The sequence below is a fragment of the Myotis daubentonii genome, chromosome 14 (assembly GCF_963259705.1).
Source record: "Myotis daubentonii chromosome 14, mMyoDau2.1, whole genome shotgun sequence".
Taxonomy (NCBI): Eukaryota; Metazoa; Chordata; class Mammalia; order Chiroptera; family Vespertilionidae; genus Myotis; species Myotis daubentonii.
In genome coordinates, this window is record NC_081853.1 from 58,472,142 (window position 1) to 58,486,381 (window position 14,240).

At 48.1% G+C, this 14,240-nt stretch overlaps 1 protein-coding gene across 2 annotated transcripts in view; it reads left to right on the top strand.

Annotated features, from left to right (window-relative positions):
- Positions 1 to 319: 319 nt before the first annotated feature.
- PRKAR2A (protein kinase cAMP-dependent type II regulatory subunit alpha) overlaps positions 320 to 14,240 on the top strand; it is a 44,539-nt gene continuing 30,618 nt past the window's right edge. The window contains exon 1 of one of the 2 annotated variants that reach the window (XM_059664852.1): positions 320 to 872. In XM_059664852.1, the coding sequence (XP_059520835.1) occupies positions 572 to 872 (301 nt within the window). In that variant the 5' untranslated portion in view covers positions 320 to 571. The remainder of the gene's footprint in view (positions 873 to 14,240) is intronic. The other variant, XM_059664851.1, reaches the window with a different exon arrangement.

Sequence of the window (14,240 nt, forward strand, 5' to 3'; positions counted from 1 at the left end):
TAAGGGAAGAAAGAAAGAGAGAGAGAGAGGAAGGAAGGGAGGAAGGAAGGAAAGAAGGAAGGAAGGAAGGAAGGAAGGAAGGAAGGAAGGAAGTTAGGAAGGAAGGAAAAAAAGAAAAGAAAGAAGAGAAAGAAGAAATGAAAGGTCTTCAGGACTGCGAGGGAGGCGCGGGACCATGTAGCCGCGGGACCATTCATTCATTCATTCATTCTGGCGCCGCCGTGGGACGGGCCAGGCCGGGAGGCGCACGCGCACACAGGGCTCGCGCTCGGCGGGGGCGCGCTCGGCGGGGGCGCGCACGCTCGCGGCCGCGTGCGTCACAACCCGGCTCGGGCCCCGCCCGTCCCGCCTGCCCGCCGGTCGGTCCCTGGGCGGCGGCGGCGGCGGCACCGGGCCGGCCGTGCTAGCGGCGGACGGTCGTGCGGCCCGGAGACGCACAGCCGGCGCGAGGGAGGCCCGACCGCGGTCGCGCGTGAGGAGACCACGCGGGCGCCGGGCGCGAGGCCGGCGTGAGGGAGCGCGGAGCAGTGGCCGCGGGCGGCCGGACCCGCCTGTCCTCGCCGCCGCCGGCATGAGCCACATCCAGATCCCGCCGGGGCTCACGGAGCTGCTGCAGGGCTACACGGTGGAGGTGCTGCGGCGGCGGCCGCCCGACCTCGTCGAGTTCGCCATCGACTACTTCACCCGCGTGCGCGAGGCCCGCGCCCCGGCCGCGGCCGCAGCCCCGGCCTCGGCCCCGGCCCCGGCCCCGGCCCCGGCCCCGGCCCCCGGCCCGCCGTCCGCTCGGCCGTCCGCCTCGCAGGAGCTCGAGGAGCTCGGCCCTAGCGTCCCCGAGACGGAGAGCGAGTCCGAGGAGGAAGACGAGGTGGACGGTAGGCGGCGGGGGGACGGAAGCGGCCGGACCGGCGGGCTGGGGGCGGCGGGGCCGGGGCCGGGGCCGGGCCTGTCGGGGCTCCCCGCGCCCGGAGCGAGCGGCCGGGGTCCGTCTCCGAGGAAACGTGCGCGCCGGGGCCGCGTGGTGCGGGGGCCCGCGTGAGCCGCCGGGAGCCCCGGCCTCCAGGCCCCTCGGGAGGCGAGGACGCCCCCACCCACCGGCCCCGGTGGAGCGCCGGGCGGGACGGGGTTCGGAAGGAATTCATTTTGTGAAAAGTTCCTGGGAAAACTTTAAGCCCCGACGAAAGTGGAGCGAAAAGAGGCGCAGAACCTGCTGCCGGCGCCCACGCGGCCGTTCAGGGCACGAATGTCCGACGCGCCTTGTGAATGCGCGGTCGGTGCGTTCGGGGGAGGGAGGGGGCAGCATCAGCGGAGGGTCCTGCCGGGCCGCCCCCGCGGATCCCGCCACCCGGCATGCGCCCGCCGGGACCGAACCGGGACCCTTAGTCCGCTGGCGGCGCTCTACCCACTGGGCCGCACCGGCCAGGGCTTTGCTAACGTGTCGCTACAGCAAACGCCCCTCAGGCTGTGCCACCGCCGCCTCGGGCTCGGGGTCGCAGTTCTGACTGTGGACCCTGGGGCCGCGCCGGCGGGTGGGCTTTTGGCGGAAACGCGGGTCCGCCTCGCGCAGCACCAGGTACCTCTCCATCAGACGGAAGCAGGTGGTCGGCGGGCAGCCGCTCCGCCCGGGCGGCCCCCACACCGGCTCGGTCGGGTGATCAGCAGGTCGTCCTGCCCCTGAACAGAACGGGAGGGTTGGAGAGATGAGTTAGGGACGTGGTGCGGTCCGGTCGCCCTGGAAAGGAAGCCGGGTCCGAGGGGCGTCCACGCGGGGTCAGCTGCAGGGAGGGAGGGAGTGGTCAGCGATCCGGGCAGCTCCCCACGTGCATTCACGCTCTTCCGTGTTCCCTTCCCGTCCTGCACAGGGAACGATGGGCTCTCCCCTCGTCGTTCCCACGCCCCTGCCTCGGGCTTGCTGTGTGGTCTCAGACCCGCTGTCAGGCGTGTGGGGCTTCAGCTTTATTTGTCCCTGAAACGCGGACAGTGGCGGCCTCTCCCAGGGACCAGCGCTTTTACCGGCTTCACTGTAGACCACCAAGTTGGAACCGGCTTTGCGACATTTTTTCTCTGGTCTCTTTTTTTAAAAAATTTATTTTTAAAATTAGAGTTGACGTACAATATTATATTAGTTTTAGGTGTGCAACACAGTGATTAGACATTTATTTATATACCTTACAGAGTGATCACCCCATAAGTCTAGTCCCCTCTGACAACACACTAGAATACTAGAGGCCCATGCACCCCCTCCCCCCTCAGGGTGTCTGCCTCAGCCCCCGCCCCCACTGCCACCATGGCTTCATCCAGAAGGTCGTCCAGAAGGACGTCCGGTCTAATTAGCATATTATGCTTTTATTGTAGGTTATAGATTAGTGATTATTTTTCCTATTCTGTGCTTTATGTCCTATTATGTGACTATTTTTATAACTGGCATTTATACTGCTTAATCCCTTTCACCTTTTTCACCCATTTCCCCCAAACCCCTCCCATCTGGTGACCAGGAATTGTGACAGTTCTTATTTACACAAAACAGTATTTTAGAAATTAGTCCCCGATGATTAGAATGGTGTTTACAAGTTTTTGTAATGTCTTCATTCTTTGTTATTTTTGATACCTTTTTCAAAGTTGAGTTGACTTGAATTTTGGTAACCCTGTGCTTTGTTTTACTGGTATTTCAATGTTTCTTGTTTATATCTCTTAAGTGGCTGTGCTGTGTATAATTATAGAAATCAGCACAAGGTGAACTTCTGTTTACAGATAATAGACTAAAGCATCGCACACCATGAGATACCTGCTTCACACTCATGAGCCAGGCTATTAGGAAAAAACAGAAAATAGCAAGTGTTGGTGAGGATGTAGAGGAGTTGGAACCCTTGCTCATTGCTGGCAGGAATGTAAAATGGTCTGGCTGCTGTGGAAACAGTTTGGCGGTTCCTCAAAAAGTTAAACATAGAATTACCATCCGATCAAGCAATTGTGCTATTTTTCATATCCCCAAAGGACTCGAAAATAGGGAGTCGAACAGATACTTGTGTGCCAGTGTTCATTGGAGTGTTATTCACTATAGCCAAGGGGTAGGAACACCCCATGTCCCATCAGTGAGGAATGGATAAACAACATGTGGTATAGATTTACAGTGGAATAGTATTCACCCCCAAAAAGGAATGGAATTCTCATACGTACACGCTACAACACGGATGCACTTTGAAAACATCATGCCAGTGCAAATATGCCAGACACAAAAGGCAGACATTGTGTGATTCTGCTTGAATAGTCAGATTCATAGAGAAAGTCGAAAGGCGTTTCCCGGGCTCCGGGAGCAGGCAATGGGGAGTAATCCTTTCATAGTCGCAGAGTTTCTGTTTGGGAGGTGAAAAAGTTCTGAAATTGGATAGGAGTGATTTTTTAAAAATATATTTCTATTGATTTGAGAGAGAGAAATGGAAATGGAGAGAGTTAGAAACATCGATAAGAGAGAAATCAATTGGCTGCCACCTGCACGCCTCCTATTGGGGATCAAACCTGCAACCCCGGATGTGCCCTGACGGAGAAGCCAACCCATTGACCTCTTGGTTCAGGGGTGATGCCTAAACACTGACCCACACTGGCCGGGCCAGATTTTTTTTTTTTTTAATGGAGATCAAATCATATCACTCTTCAGTTTAATCCCCTCAGTGCAAGTGAAGTGAAATCCCTTATCTTCTGTGGCCCACAGTCCTGCAGGATTTGGTTCCTGTTTCTCTCTACCTCTTCTCGCCCGCCCTCCTCACCTTCCCGCTTGGCTTGTGTCTACACTTGCCGGGTCTCTCCCTCCCCGGTGGTCTGCTTGCTGCTGGCTCTTCCAGAGTCTCTCTTGCCCGGCCCTGACCAGCTCTGACTTTAGGCCTCGGCTTGGAGAGGCGTTTCCATATCTACCTGCCTAGAGCAGGTCCCTCTGTTGTTGGGGTTCAGTAGCACCCCGACTGGTTACTTTAGGGCTCTGGTAATGATCTAAGATTATTTTTTTTAATTTTAATATATTTTATTGATTTTTTACAGAGAGGAGGGAGAGGGATAGTCAGAAACATCGATGAGAGAGAAACATCCATCAGCTGCCTCCTGCACACTCCCTATTGGGGATGTGCCTGCAACCAAGGTACGTGCCCTTGATCGGAATCGAACCCAGGACCCTTGAGTCTGAAGGCCAACGCTCTATCCACTGAGCCAAACCAGTTAGGGCTGATCTAAGATTCTTGTTTGTTTTGTATTGTTTTGTGTCCAGTGCTTAGCAGTTAGCCTGGCCCATAGTGGATACTTAGAAACCTCTTGTTGACTGAATCGGAGACTGCTCCCACAGAGTGCGCCGGGACACGTGGGAGCTGAGCAGGGACTGGTGGTCAGGGTGTTGGAAGCAGTGGAGAGGTCAAGTCGGGGAGGCCAGCGTTGAAGTGGTGGGACACAGTGCTGATTCTCAGAGATGGGGGCCCCGGGGGTCCTGGTGGGCGAGGGTTATTACAGTGGGTCAGGGGAGTGTGTGTGTGTGTGTGTGTGTGTGTGTGTGTGTGTGTGTGTGTGTGTGTGAAGGTGGCTGCAGAAGATCAGACCAGGCATGGGGAGTACATTTTGAAGACGTGAAGCTGCGAGACAGTGGTTTTCTTTTTTTTAAGATAGACTCACCCTTAGCACATTCGTTTGCTGAGGCCAGGAGCCATGGAGAGGCGGCAGCTGCTGGAACAAGGTCCTGGAACGGGTGGGTGGGTTAAGGGCACCCAACACAGGGAAAAGGAGGGGCAGCTCAGACTCAGAAACTGAAGAGGAATGTGATTCCTTAAATAACTTAGCAGTTATTTTACTTAGAGGGTAATTTAAGATTTTATTTTTTTATGACCTTAATTCAAAGCCTTGTCTTCTACTTACTTGAGTCTAATAAATGTGAATGTTTAAGCTAAAGAAAAATTATCTCTTTGAAACTGATAATTGATTTTTCTGGCTTATCTGTCTGTTGGCCATTTTGAATGTCATGGATATATGAAAGAGAAGCGAATGAATTTTTATTGATTTTAGAGAGGGAGGAAGGCGAGGAGAGAGAGAAACATTGATGTGAGAGCAATACATGGATTGGTTACCTTCCTCACCCGCCCTGACCGGGGATTGAACCTAAAACCTAGGTACGTGCCCTGACTGAGAATCGAACCGGAGACCTTCTGGTGCACAGGATGATGCTCTAACCCTGTGGTCGGCAAACTGCGGCTCTCAAGCCACATGCGGCTCTTTGGCCCCTTGAGTGTGGCTCTTCCTAAGCCTTAGGAGTACCCTAACTAAGTTAATAACAATGTACCTACCTATATAGTTTAAGTTTTAAAAATTTGGCTCTCGCCAAAACCGGTTTGGCTCAGTGGATAGAGCGTCGGCCTGCGGACTGAAGGGTCCCAGGTTCGATTCCGGTCAAGGGCATGTACCTGGGTTGCGGGCACATCCCCAGTGGGAGATGTGCAGGAGGCGGCTGATCGATGTTTCTCTCTCATCGACGTTTCTAACTCTCTATCTCTCTCCCTTCCTCTCTGTGAAAAATCAATAAAATATATTTAAAAAAAAAATTTGGCTCTCAAAAGAAATTTCAATCTTTGTACTGTTGATATTTGGCTCTGTTGACTAATGAGTTTGCTGACCACTGCTCTAACCAAATGAGCCACACTGGCCAGGGCACAAATGCATTTTTAAAAGGTTTATAATTTAGACCTTTTGGGGGGATTTCTTTTTAAAATATGTCAACTACTACATACAAAATTTTTTATCTGGAAATGAAAAAAGACAGCTTATTGGATCCCCTTTCAATTCTCAAAACTCTTCAGTATCTGATGAGAAATGATGAGCTATTTCTGGATGATTATATTTGGAGTTTTTCATTTGCGCTTGGTAAACTTTTTAGTTTCTTGAAAAAAAGTAAAGTAATGAAAAGATCATTAGTACGATAAAAAATATTGGAGGCAATTATAATAATCGCTAACTTTTATATTGTGGTTTCTGGAGATAGCACGGTATTTAAAATCAAAAGTTAAGTGATTTCGTTATCTTTGGATTATTTTGTTTATGGAGTTACTTCATTGAGAATGCAGAAGATTTCTTGCTTTTTCTGTAGCTCCGCTTCTGATACTTACTGTTCAGATATTTCAAATTTGTGAAAAAGAATGATGTCCTCAGTGATCTGCTCACAAATTGCTTTCAATGATAGAAAAGAGCAAGACAGCCTCCAGTTAGAAAAGTGAGACGTGGGCCCTTGGGTCATGCACTACTTCTCCTGTGCCTGCGTTTTACCCTGAGAAGCAGTGTCCTGTTTTCCTCACATCATGAGGAGCGCTTCTGTGACTTCCGTGAGGCTCCTGGGGGGACTTAGCAGCTTCTTGGGTGTGAGAATATGGAGTTGCTGCTCTTCAGGGACACCTTTCTCCTTATGCAGCTAAAAAATGGCCTCCCTCCCTTCCTTTGCCTTCCTGCCCTTTTTGAAAGTGGCTATGAGAACGGGTTGTGTGGAAAAAATGATTTCCAAAAAGAGAAAAGGTGAGCTCTCTTTGTATAGTGGCCCTTCCTAAGGAAGTATGATTATTAAAAACAAATTAGAGCCCGGCCAGCATGGCTCAGTGGTTGAGCATTGACTATGAACCAGGAGGTCACGGTTCGATTCCTGGTCAGGCCAGGGTTGCCAGCTTGATCGATCCCCGGTGTGGGGCATGCAGGGGAGAGCCAATCAGTGATTCTCATCATTGATGATTTTCTATCTGTCTCTCCCGCTCCCTTCCTCACTGAAATTAATAAAAAAATCTTTAAAAAAATACACAAATCAGAGAACACTTATTCACAGAACATAAAAGATTCATTCACTCTAGCTTAATACAAAAACAGCTTTGCTAATGCATTTCCAGTAACCTCTGCAGGCAGTTTTTGAAATGTTCTCACTTGAAGGACCCAGTGCAGTTGGGCCATCATTGCATAGTATGTGTGCAAGCACAGGTTGGCCTTATTTGCCGTTCTGGAGACTGTGAGGAGCTTGTGTTCATTGTCTTTGGCACAGAATAGTCTTAGTTTACAGTTCTGTTGAAGGATGAGAGGTTATTGCAAGATTAAGTATTTACTCGGTAATAACGGATCAAGACTTTCTATTCAAATAAAAAGCAACTTGAAGGAAAATAATAGGGGAAATATTTTGCTCATGAAGAGTTATTTTGTGCCCTGGCTGGTGTTCCCAGTGGTTAGAGTATCGGCCCACACACCAAAGGGTTGCAGGTTTGATTCCCTGTCAAGGGCACATACGTGGGTTGCAGGTTAGATCCTGAGCTTGGTTGGGGCTTGTGCTGGGTACAGTCAATCCGTGTGTCTCTTTCACATCGACGTTTCTCTCTCTCTCTCCGCTTCCCCCCTTCCATTTTCTCTAAAAATCAATGGTAGGAATATCCTCAGGTGAGGATTAAACAAAAATAAAAGAGTTAGTTTGTCCTAATTTTAGATGATGTAGCTCCAGGAATGAAAATAGGTGTTGGCACAGCTACTTTTTCTTGTGTAATTTTTCCTATACGATATACTAAAAGGGTAATATGTAAATTGACCCTAAAGGCAGAATGACCGCCCGACCAGTCACTATGAGGTGCACTGACCACCTCTTGGTCCCTTTCCCTGGCTGGCAGGCTCCGATTGCCTGATGGCAAACGGGAAACCGGAGTGGATGGCGGCAGGGGAGGGGCCGGCTGCGGGCAGCCAGGGAAGATGGCCCTGATCGCAGGCCAGACCTAGGGACTGTACCCGCGTACGAATTTTGTGCACCGGGCTTCTAGTTTAGTATAAAATTTAGTGTATGACTCTTTGGAATTAAAAAAGAAAAAGTATGGGGGTTCAGACAGAAACTGGTAACTAAAACTTTTAGCTTGTATTATTTCTTTTGCATTTGGGGTTCCATTTAAGTGAATCTAAAAATAGATGGCTTGAGTTTTTCTCAGTCTGAACCCTGATATCTGCCTGGGAACTTGTCAGCAATAGTTTTAAGCTATGACTCCCACAAAATATTATTTGTGAAGGCAGTGGCGAATAATGTAGAAATTTGGATATTTGGTTTTTGATGAACCAGTGGTTGGAGAACTATTATTCAGTTTGCACTGTGATAATTTGGTTTTTTGAGGCATCCATTTGTAAAGAAAAGTAAAATGATGGTGAGAGGAGGATTGCTGCTTGCGGTAATTAGACATCATTTTGTCACCCCCTTGATGGCTCTTTGGGGGAAGAGTTTTGAGGCCTTTTCTCTGGTGACTCCATCACCATTAGAAGGGCAGGTGAATTGTCTTTCTAGGTGCCCAATGCTCATCTAGTGGGCTGATTTCTTAGCTCACAAAAGAGAAGTCATATCTGGTTGGTGATGCTCCAGGGATTTTTTTCTTTCTTTAAAAATAATTTTTTTAATTGATTTCAGAGAGGAAGGGAGAGGGAAAGAGAGAGAATCATTGATTGGCTGCCTTCTGCACACCCTACACTGGGGATCGAGCCCACAACTCAGGCATGTGCCCTGACTGGAAATGGAACCATGACCTCCTGATTCATAGGTCGATGCTCAACCACTGAGCCACGCTATCTGGGCCAGGATTTTTTTCTAGGAATCACTAGGTAATCCTCAGATTATGGTTGATTTTAATGCATACCTAATTTTTAAAATGTTGTTAGTCTAGTAGATCAATAGTATCTAAAATGCTAATAAATAAATATGGAATATAGTGCCCTTAAAATGAGTGGGCATCAGTGGTCTTGGGCATTTTTTGTTTGTTTCTTTTTGTTTTTGTAAGTTGGCTAGGGAGTTTTAACAGTTTGTTGTGTTGTATAATAAAGAATGTGTCTGGCCTCTGTCCCAGACTCCTGTCACAGAGCTTCTAAAACTCTTATAATTTCCTAAGTGTAGGAGTGTTTTTGTTATTTATGAGCCCCTTGGATCACACCTGACTTTGTGTTTTTTTAAAAATTGATTTGAGAAGGGGGGGGAGGGGGAGAGAGAAACATCGATTTGTTGTTCCATTTATTTATGCATTCATTGGTCACTTCTCATTGCTCGGACCAGAGATAGAACCCACAACCTTGGCCTCTCAGGATGGTGAGAGGGCTTGTTATTTATATAGTCAGCAAATAGTTATTGAACACGTATTTATGGCAGACACTATACTATGCAAATGTAACACGGAAATAAAAGACAGTCTTTTATTGTTTTGTTACCGGAAAGAAAGATTTCACAACACAAGTCCAAGTAGTTTTTAGAGGGCGTTTATTATATATTATTGATTTTTTACAGCGAGGAAGGGAGAGGGCTAGAGAGTTAGAAACATCAATGAGAGAGAAACATCGATCAGCTGCCTCCTGCACACTCCCTACTGGGGATGTGCCCGCAACCAAGGTACATGCCCTTGATCGGAATCGAACCTGGGAGCCTTTAGTCTGCAGGCCAATGCTCTATCCACTAAGCCAAACTGGTCAGGGCTAGAGGGCGTTTATTAAAGCTGGGGACAGTGAAACAAGAAAGGGCCTAGGACAGAAGAAGCAACAGAAAGGGACTAGTTGGGGAAATGAGCCTAGCTGCGCTCCTTTGGCTACTAAGAAGTCAGAGAAGCCCTAGGTCCGTGGTCGGCAAACTGTGGCTCGCGAGCCACATGCGGCTCTTTGGCCCCTTGAGTGTGGCTCTTCCTAAGCCTTAGGAGGACCCTAATTAAGTTAATAACAATGTACCTACCTATATAGTTTAAGTTAAAAAAATTTGGCTCTCAAAAGAAATTTCAGTCGTTGTACTGTTGATATTTGGCTCTGTTGACTAATGAGTTTGCCGACCACTGCCCTAGCTAGTTTGGCTCATTGGATAGAGCGTCAGCCTGCGGACTGAAGAGTTCCAGGTTTGAATCCAGTTAAGGGTTCATGCCCGGGTTGCGGGCTCGGTTCCCAGTGTGGGGTGTGCAGGAAGGCAACCGATCAATGATTCTCTCTCATCATTGACTAGAGGCCCAGTGTATGACATCCGTGCACTGGCGGGGGAGAGGTGTGTGTGTGTCCCTCAGCCCGGCCTGCGCCCTCTCGCAGTCTGGGACCCCTCGGGGGATGTCCGCTTTTCGGCTTAGGCCCGATCCCTGGCGGGGGGTGGGTGGGGTTTGGGGAATCGGGCCTAAGCCAGGGATGGGGCCTAAGCCAGCAGTCAGATATCCCTCTCACAGTCCAGGACCCCTTGCTCCTTAGCACCTGCCTGCAGCGGAGGCGGGAAAGGCTCCTGCCACCGCTGCTGTGCTCACCAGCCTTGAGCCCAGCTTCGGGCTGAGCGGTGGTTCCCCTGTGGGAGTGCACTGACCATCAGGGCAGCTCCTGCGTTGAGTGTCTGCCCGCAGGTGGTCAGTGTGCATCATAGGGACTGGTTGTTCCGCTGTTCAGTCGGTTTGCATATTAGGGTTTATTATATAGGATGTTTCTATCTCCCTTCGTCTCTGAAATCATTAGTCATAAAAAAAGAGAAGTCAGAGAGAAGGGGACCCTTGGAAACAGTCAGGGAGGTAGACCAGGACAAGCTGCCACTGCCCATTGTTTCCTGGTTGCAAGCCTGGGGGGTTCCCTTAGAGTTTAGGAGATGCATGCCTGTGGGGGGAGACAAAGGGGTAGGGAAAGTGAGGGTGTGCTCCTGGGGGCGGGGGGAGAGCATGCGACAATATGTATCTTTGAGACTGTTTTCCCCCCACTCAGCATAATGTCTGAGATTCATCCAAGTTATTATATGTTGTCAATAGTTGTTATTGCTGGGTAGTATTTCATTGTATGGATGTACCATGTTTTATCCATTCATCTGTTTCCAGGGTTTGGTGACTGAATAGATCTGCTGTGGACATTTCATCGTACCTTTGCCTTCCTGGTTGTCCATTCTCTGAAATCTTTAGGCCTATGATCAAGTCCCCAGGTTTCTGGAGGATGAGTGTTTGTCTGTACATCTGGCACACAGGAGGCATTTATAAACACATGAAGCATTAAGCACATATAAAGCTCTGTCATGTGCCAAGCATTGCCAGTACATTGGTAAGCAAAAACTCCTAAGGAGGTATTTTCCTTCGGAGGGCCTCACAGTCCTGCAGGGGAGACCAGCATCAACCAAATAACCACCTGTGTCACTAGCTTGCACCCACGGCACTGCTGCTTCGAAGGAAAGGGGCTGGGTTTTCTCAGAGCCTGTAAGGAATTGGCCTCATAGCAGGTCAGGTAAGGCTTTCCTGAAGAGGTGACCCCGAGAGAGGTAAACACCGCCTTAACTGCCCAGTTTGAAATAGTTAACTAAGCAAGGTGGTGGGGTAAGCATCCTCGGAGAAGACCTGGAAGGGAGGGAGCTTGGCGAGAAAGCCAGTGTGACAGCAGAAACGTTTCTAGAGTCGTTGGGAATTGGCAGCGGGAAGATACATTTGGGGCTGTTGCCGTCATCCAGGCAAGAAACACTGCCCTTCAGACTAGGATGACAGTGGAGATTGAGAAAGGTAGGCTGATTCAAGCAGTAAAGTGCGAGGGAGAGCAGATGGAGTTGTTAGGAAGTGGATGTGAGTAATGAGGGAAGGAGGAGTTGGGTGGACTGGCGGCATCAGCTGGCGTTCCATGTGAGCGGCCGTGCCAGATGACTTTATAGACACTGTGCCTTCTGACATTTTATGATTTTGGAATCTCTGACAGCACCCTTATTTATAGGTTGAGTGATATCCACATTGAATATGTTGTCTTTAATAATTGTAAGGATATAATTCTATTTTTTGACATTTGTGGAGTAAACATTGAGCCTGTCACTAAACGGGGTACATCTCTGGAATCCATTTGTTTTCCTCCGTCCACAGCCACACAGCTGGCCTCAGCCGCTGCCTCCCTCACCAGCTGCGGTCAGGGTGGTCTTTACAAAACCCGGGCTCCGTGACTCCCTTGGCCCCACAGCTGACCCCTCACAGGGAACATTTCCAGGTGGCTTCAGTTCAGTTCCACCCTCGGTGGGGTGTCTCCTCCCCTCTTCCCAGTGGTCTTACAGCTGACCAGGGCCTGGAGAGGCAGAGGGCCTGCGGGTGGAGAACCGGAAGAACCAGAGGGCAGGTATTCTGGCCTGGAGGGCTTGCCTGCCACTCCCCAGGACTGGGAGGGAGTCTGTTTCCTCTTTTCTTGATTAATAATTCCTCTCCCATTAAGCCTTGGTCGCTGTTCTCCAGACTTCCCTTTTCTGGTTTTACAGTTACATTCAAGGGAATCTTTATCAAGTTCTTTAGTCTTTGTTTCTGCTCTCCTCCCCCAGATGGAGAAAGAAAAGACCTAAGTAACCAGCGTGTTGCTCCTGAATATTTCTGCCACTGGGTGGTTCCAGTGCACCTGCTCACCTGTGTGCTCTCAGTCTCTGCTGTTTTGCAGCGTTGCTCATGTTCCTATCACACTCCTTTTATTTCCTGGAATGACAAGCTCACTCATCTCCCACCCTCCACGCTTAGACCTTCCTTTCTGTAGACCAGGGGACCTTCCTTCCCTCTCTGGACACTGCCCATGTGCTCACAGAGCGTGCTCTGCTCAGCGGTGGTGTTGTGTATACCACACTATTATCATATGGTCATTCTGGGTTATTCCTCCCGCAGCTCCTAAGATCTTTGTGAACAGGCACCATATCTGAATCCTTAGTTCCCCGCTGGATAGCACAGTGCGTTTTAGGCGTTGTTTTCTGCTGGAAGAGTTTTTCCTGCTTGTTATGCGAGTTGAATATTTTGTCTGACTCACACGGAGTCTGATGTGCTCTGCTTTGAGTGCTGGCAGTGGTGAAATCAGAGTAGGATGGTCTCTGTTGTAGTCTGGATTGATTCTCTGTGTGCCTTGGTGTATCTTGTTCAACTGCAGCGGTTTCTTCTGGCCCTAGAAAAGCTTGTAGGACATGTACTGATTAAAAGTGAAATAACAAAAATAAATAAATAGGTTTATCAGGCAGCATGTTTTTACCTATTTTGTTGACCTTTTTATCCACTCATTCATTCAAGCTAAATGCCTTACGTCCCTTGTTTTTAATTACATTTTCTACTGCAAGTCAACTAATTTTTTACACTTTTGGACTCTTTCACCGTAACAGGGAATGCTTTAGGAATTTAAAAAATACTTTCGTGCCCAGCCAGTGTCGCTCAGTGGTTGAGTATGACCCATGAACCAGGAGGTCACAGTTTGATTCCCTGTCAGGGCACATGCCCAAGGAGGGGGCATGCAGGAGGCAGCCGATTGATGATTCTCTCTCATCACTGATATATCTATCTCTCTTGCCCTCTCCTCTCTCTGAAATCAATAAAAATATGAAAAAATATATATAAAATCATTTTGTCTATTTTGCATGATATATGAAAATAGTGATTTTAAGTTTGCATTTAAAAATTCTAGTTCAGTATATTGTGAAGCAAATTAAGTGAAGTTCAATACTTTATTATTTTTTTCTCATCTTTTTGTATGAAATTTTATTTGTATTAACACATTGTTTATTTTAAAGACTATACATGTAGGCCATCCAGTTAGCTCAATTGGTTAGAGCATCATCCCAGTTCACCAAGGTCACGGGTTGGATCTCAGATCAGGGCACATACAAGAAGCAACCAATGAATGCATAAATAAATGGAACAACAAATTGATGTCTCTACCCCCCCCCCCTTCCTCTTCTAGCTTAAAAAAAAACACAGCCCTGGCCCGTGTGGTTCAGTTGGTTGAGTGTCCATGCACTGAAAGGTTGCCAGTTCAAAGGTTGCAGGCTTGACCCTCAGTCAGAGTGCATACAGGAGGCAACTGATGGATGTTTTACTCTCTTATCAATGTTTTTTTCTTCCTCTCCCTTCCTCTCTAAAAATCAATAAAAAATATTTAAAACAACAACAACCAATGAATGCATAAATAAGTGGGAAAATAAATTGATGTTTCTCTCCACCTCTCCCTTTCTCTCTAAAAGCAATCAGTAAACAAATAATAAAGGCTGTGTATATATTTTGTTTACTTTGAATTAGTTATATAAAATATGATTTGACAGAATAAAAGTGAAATTTTATCATGTCTGTGGATTCTGTAAAGTTTTCCATAAATAAGATGATAAAATTTTGCAACTTGGATTTTTAGCATTTTTAGGTGTTATATACTAAGAATATGCCTTGCATTACAGTTTTTAATTTCAGTGGCTGTTATTTTTCTCTTAGATGTTCAAGTTGTTTTTCAAATCTCCTGGTTGTTTTTGGTTGAATCTTATT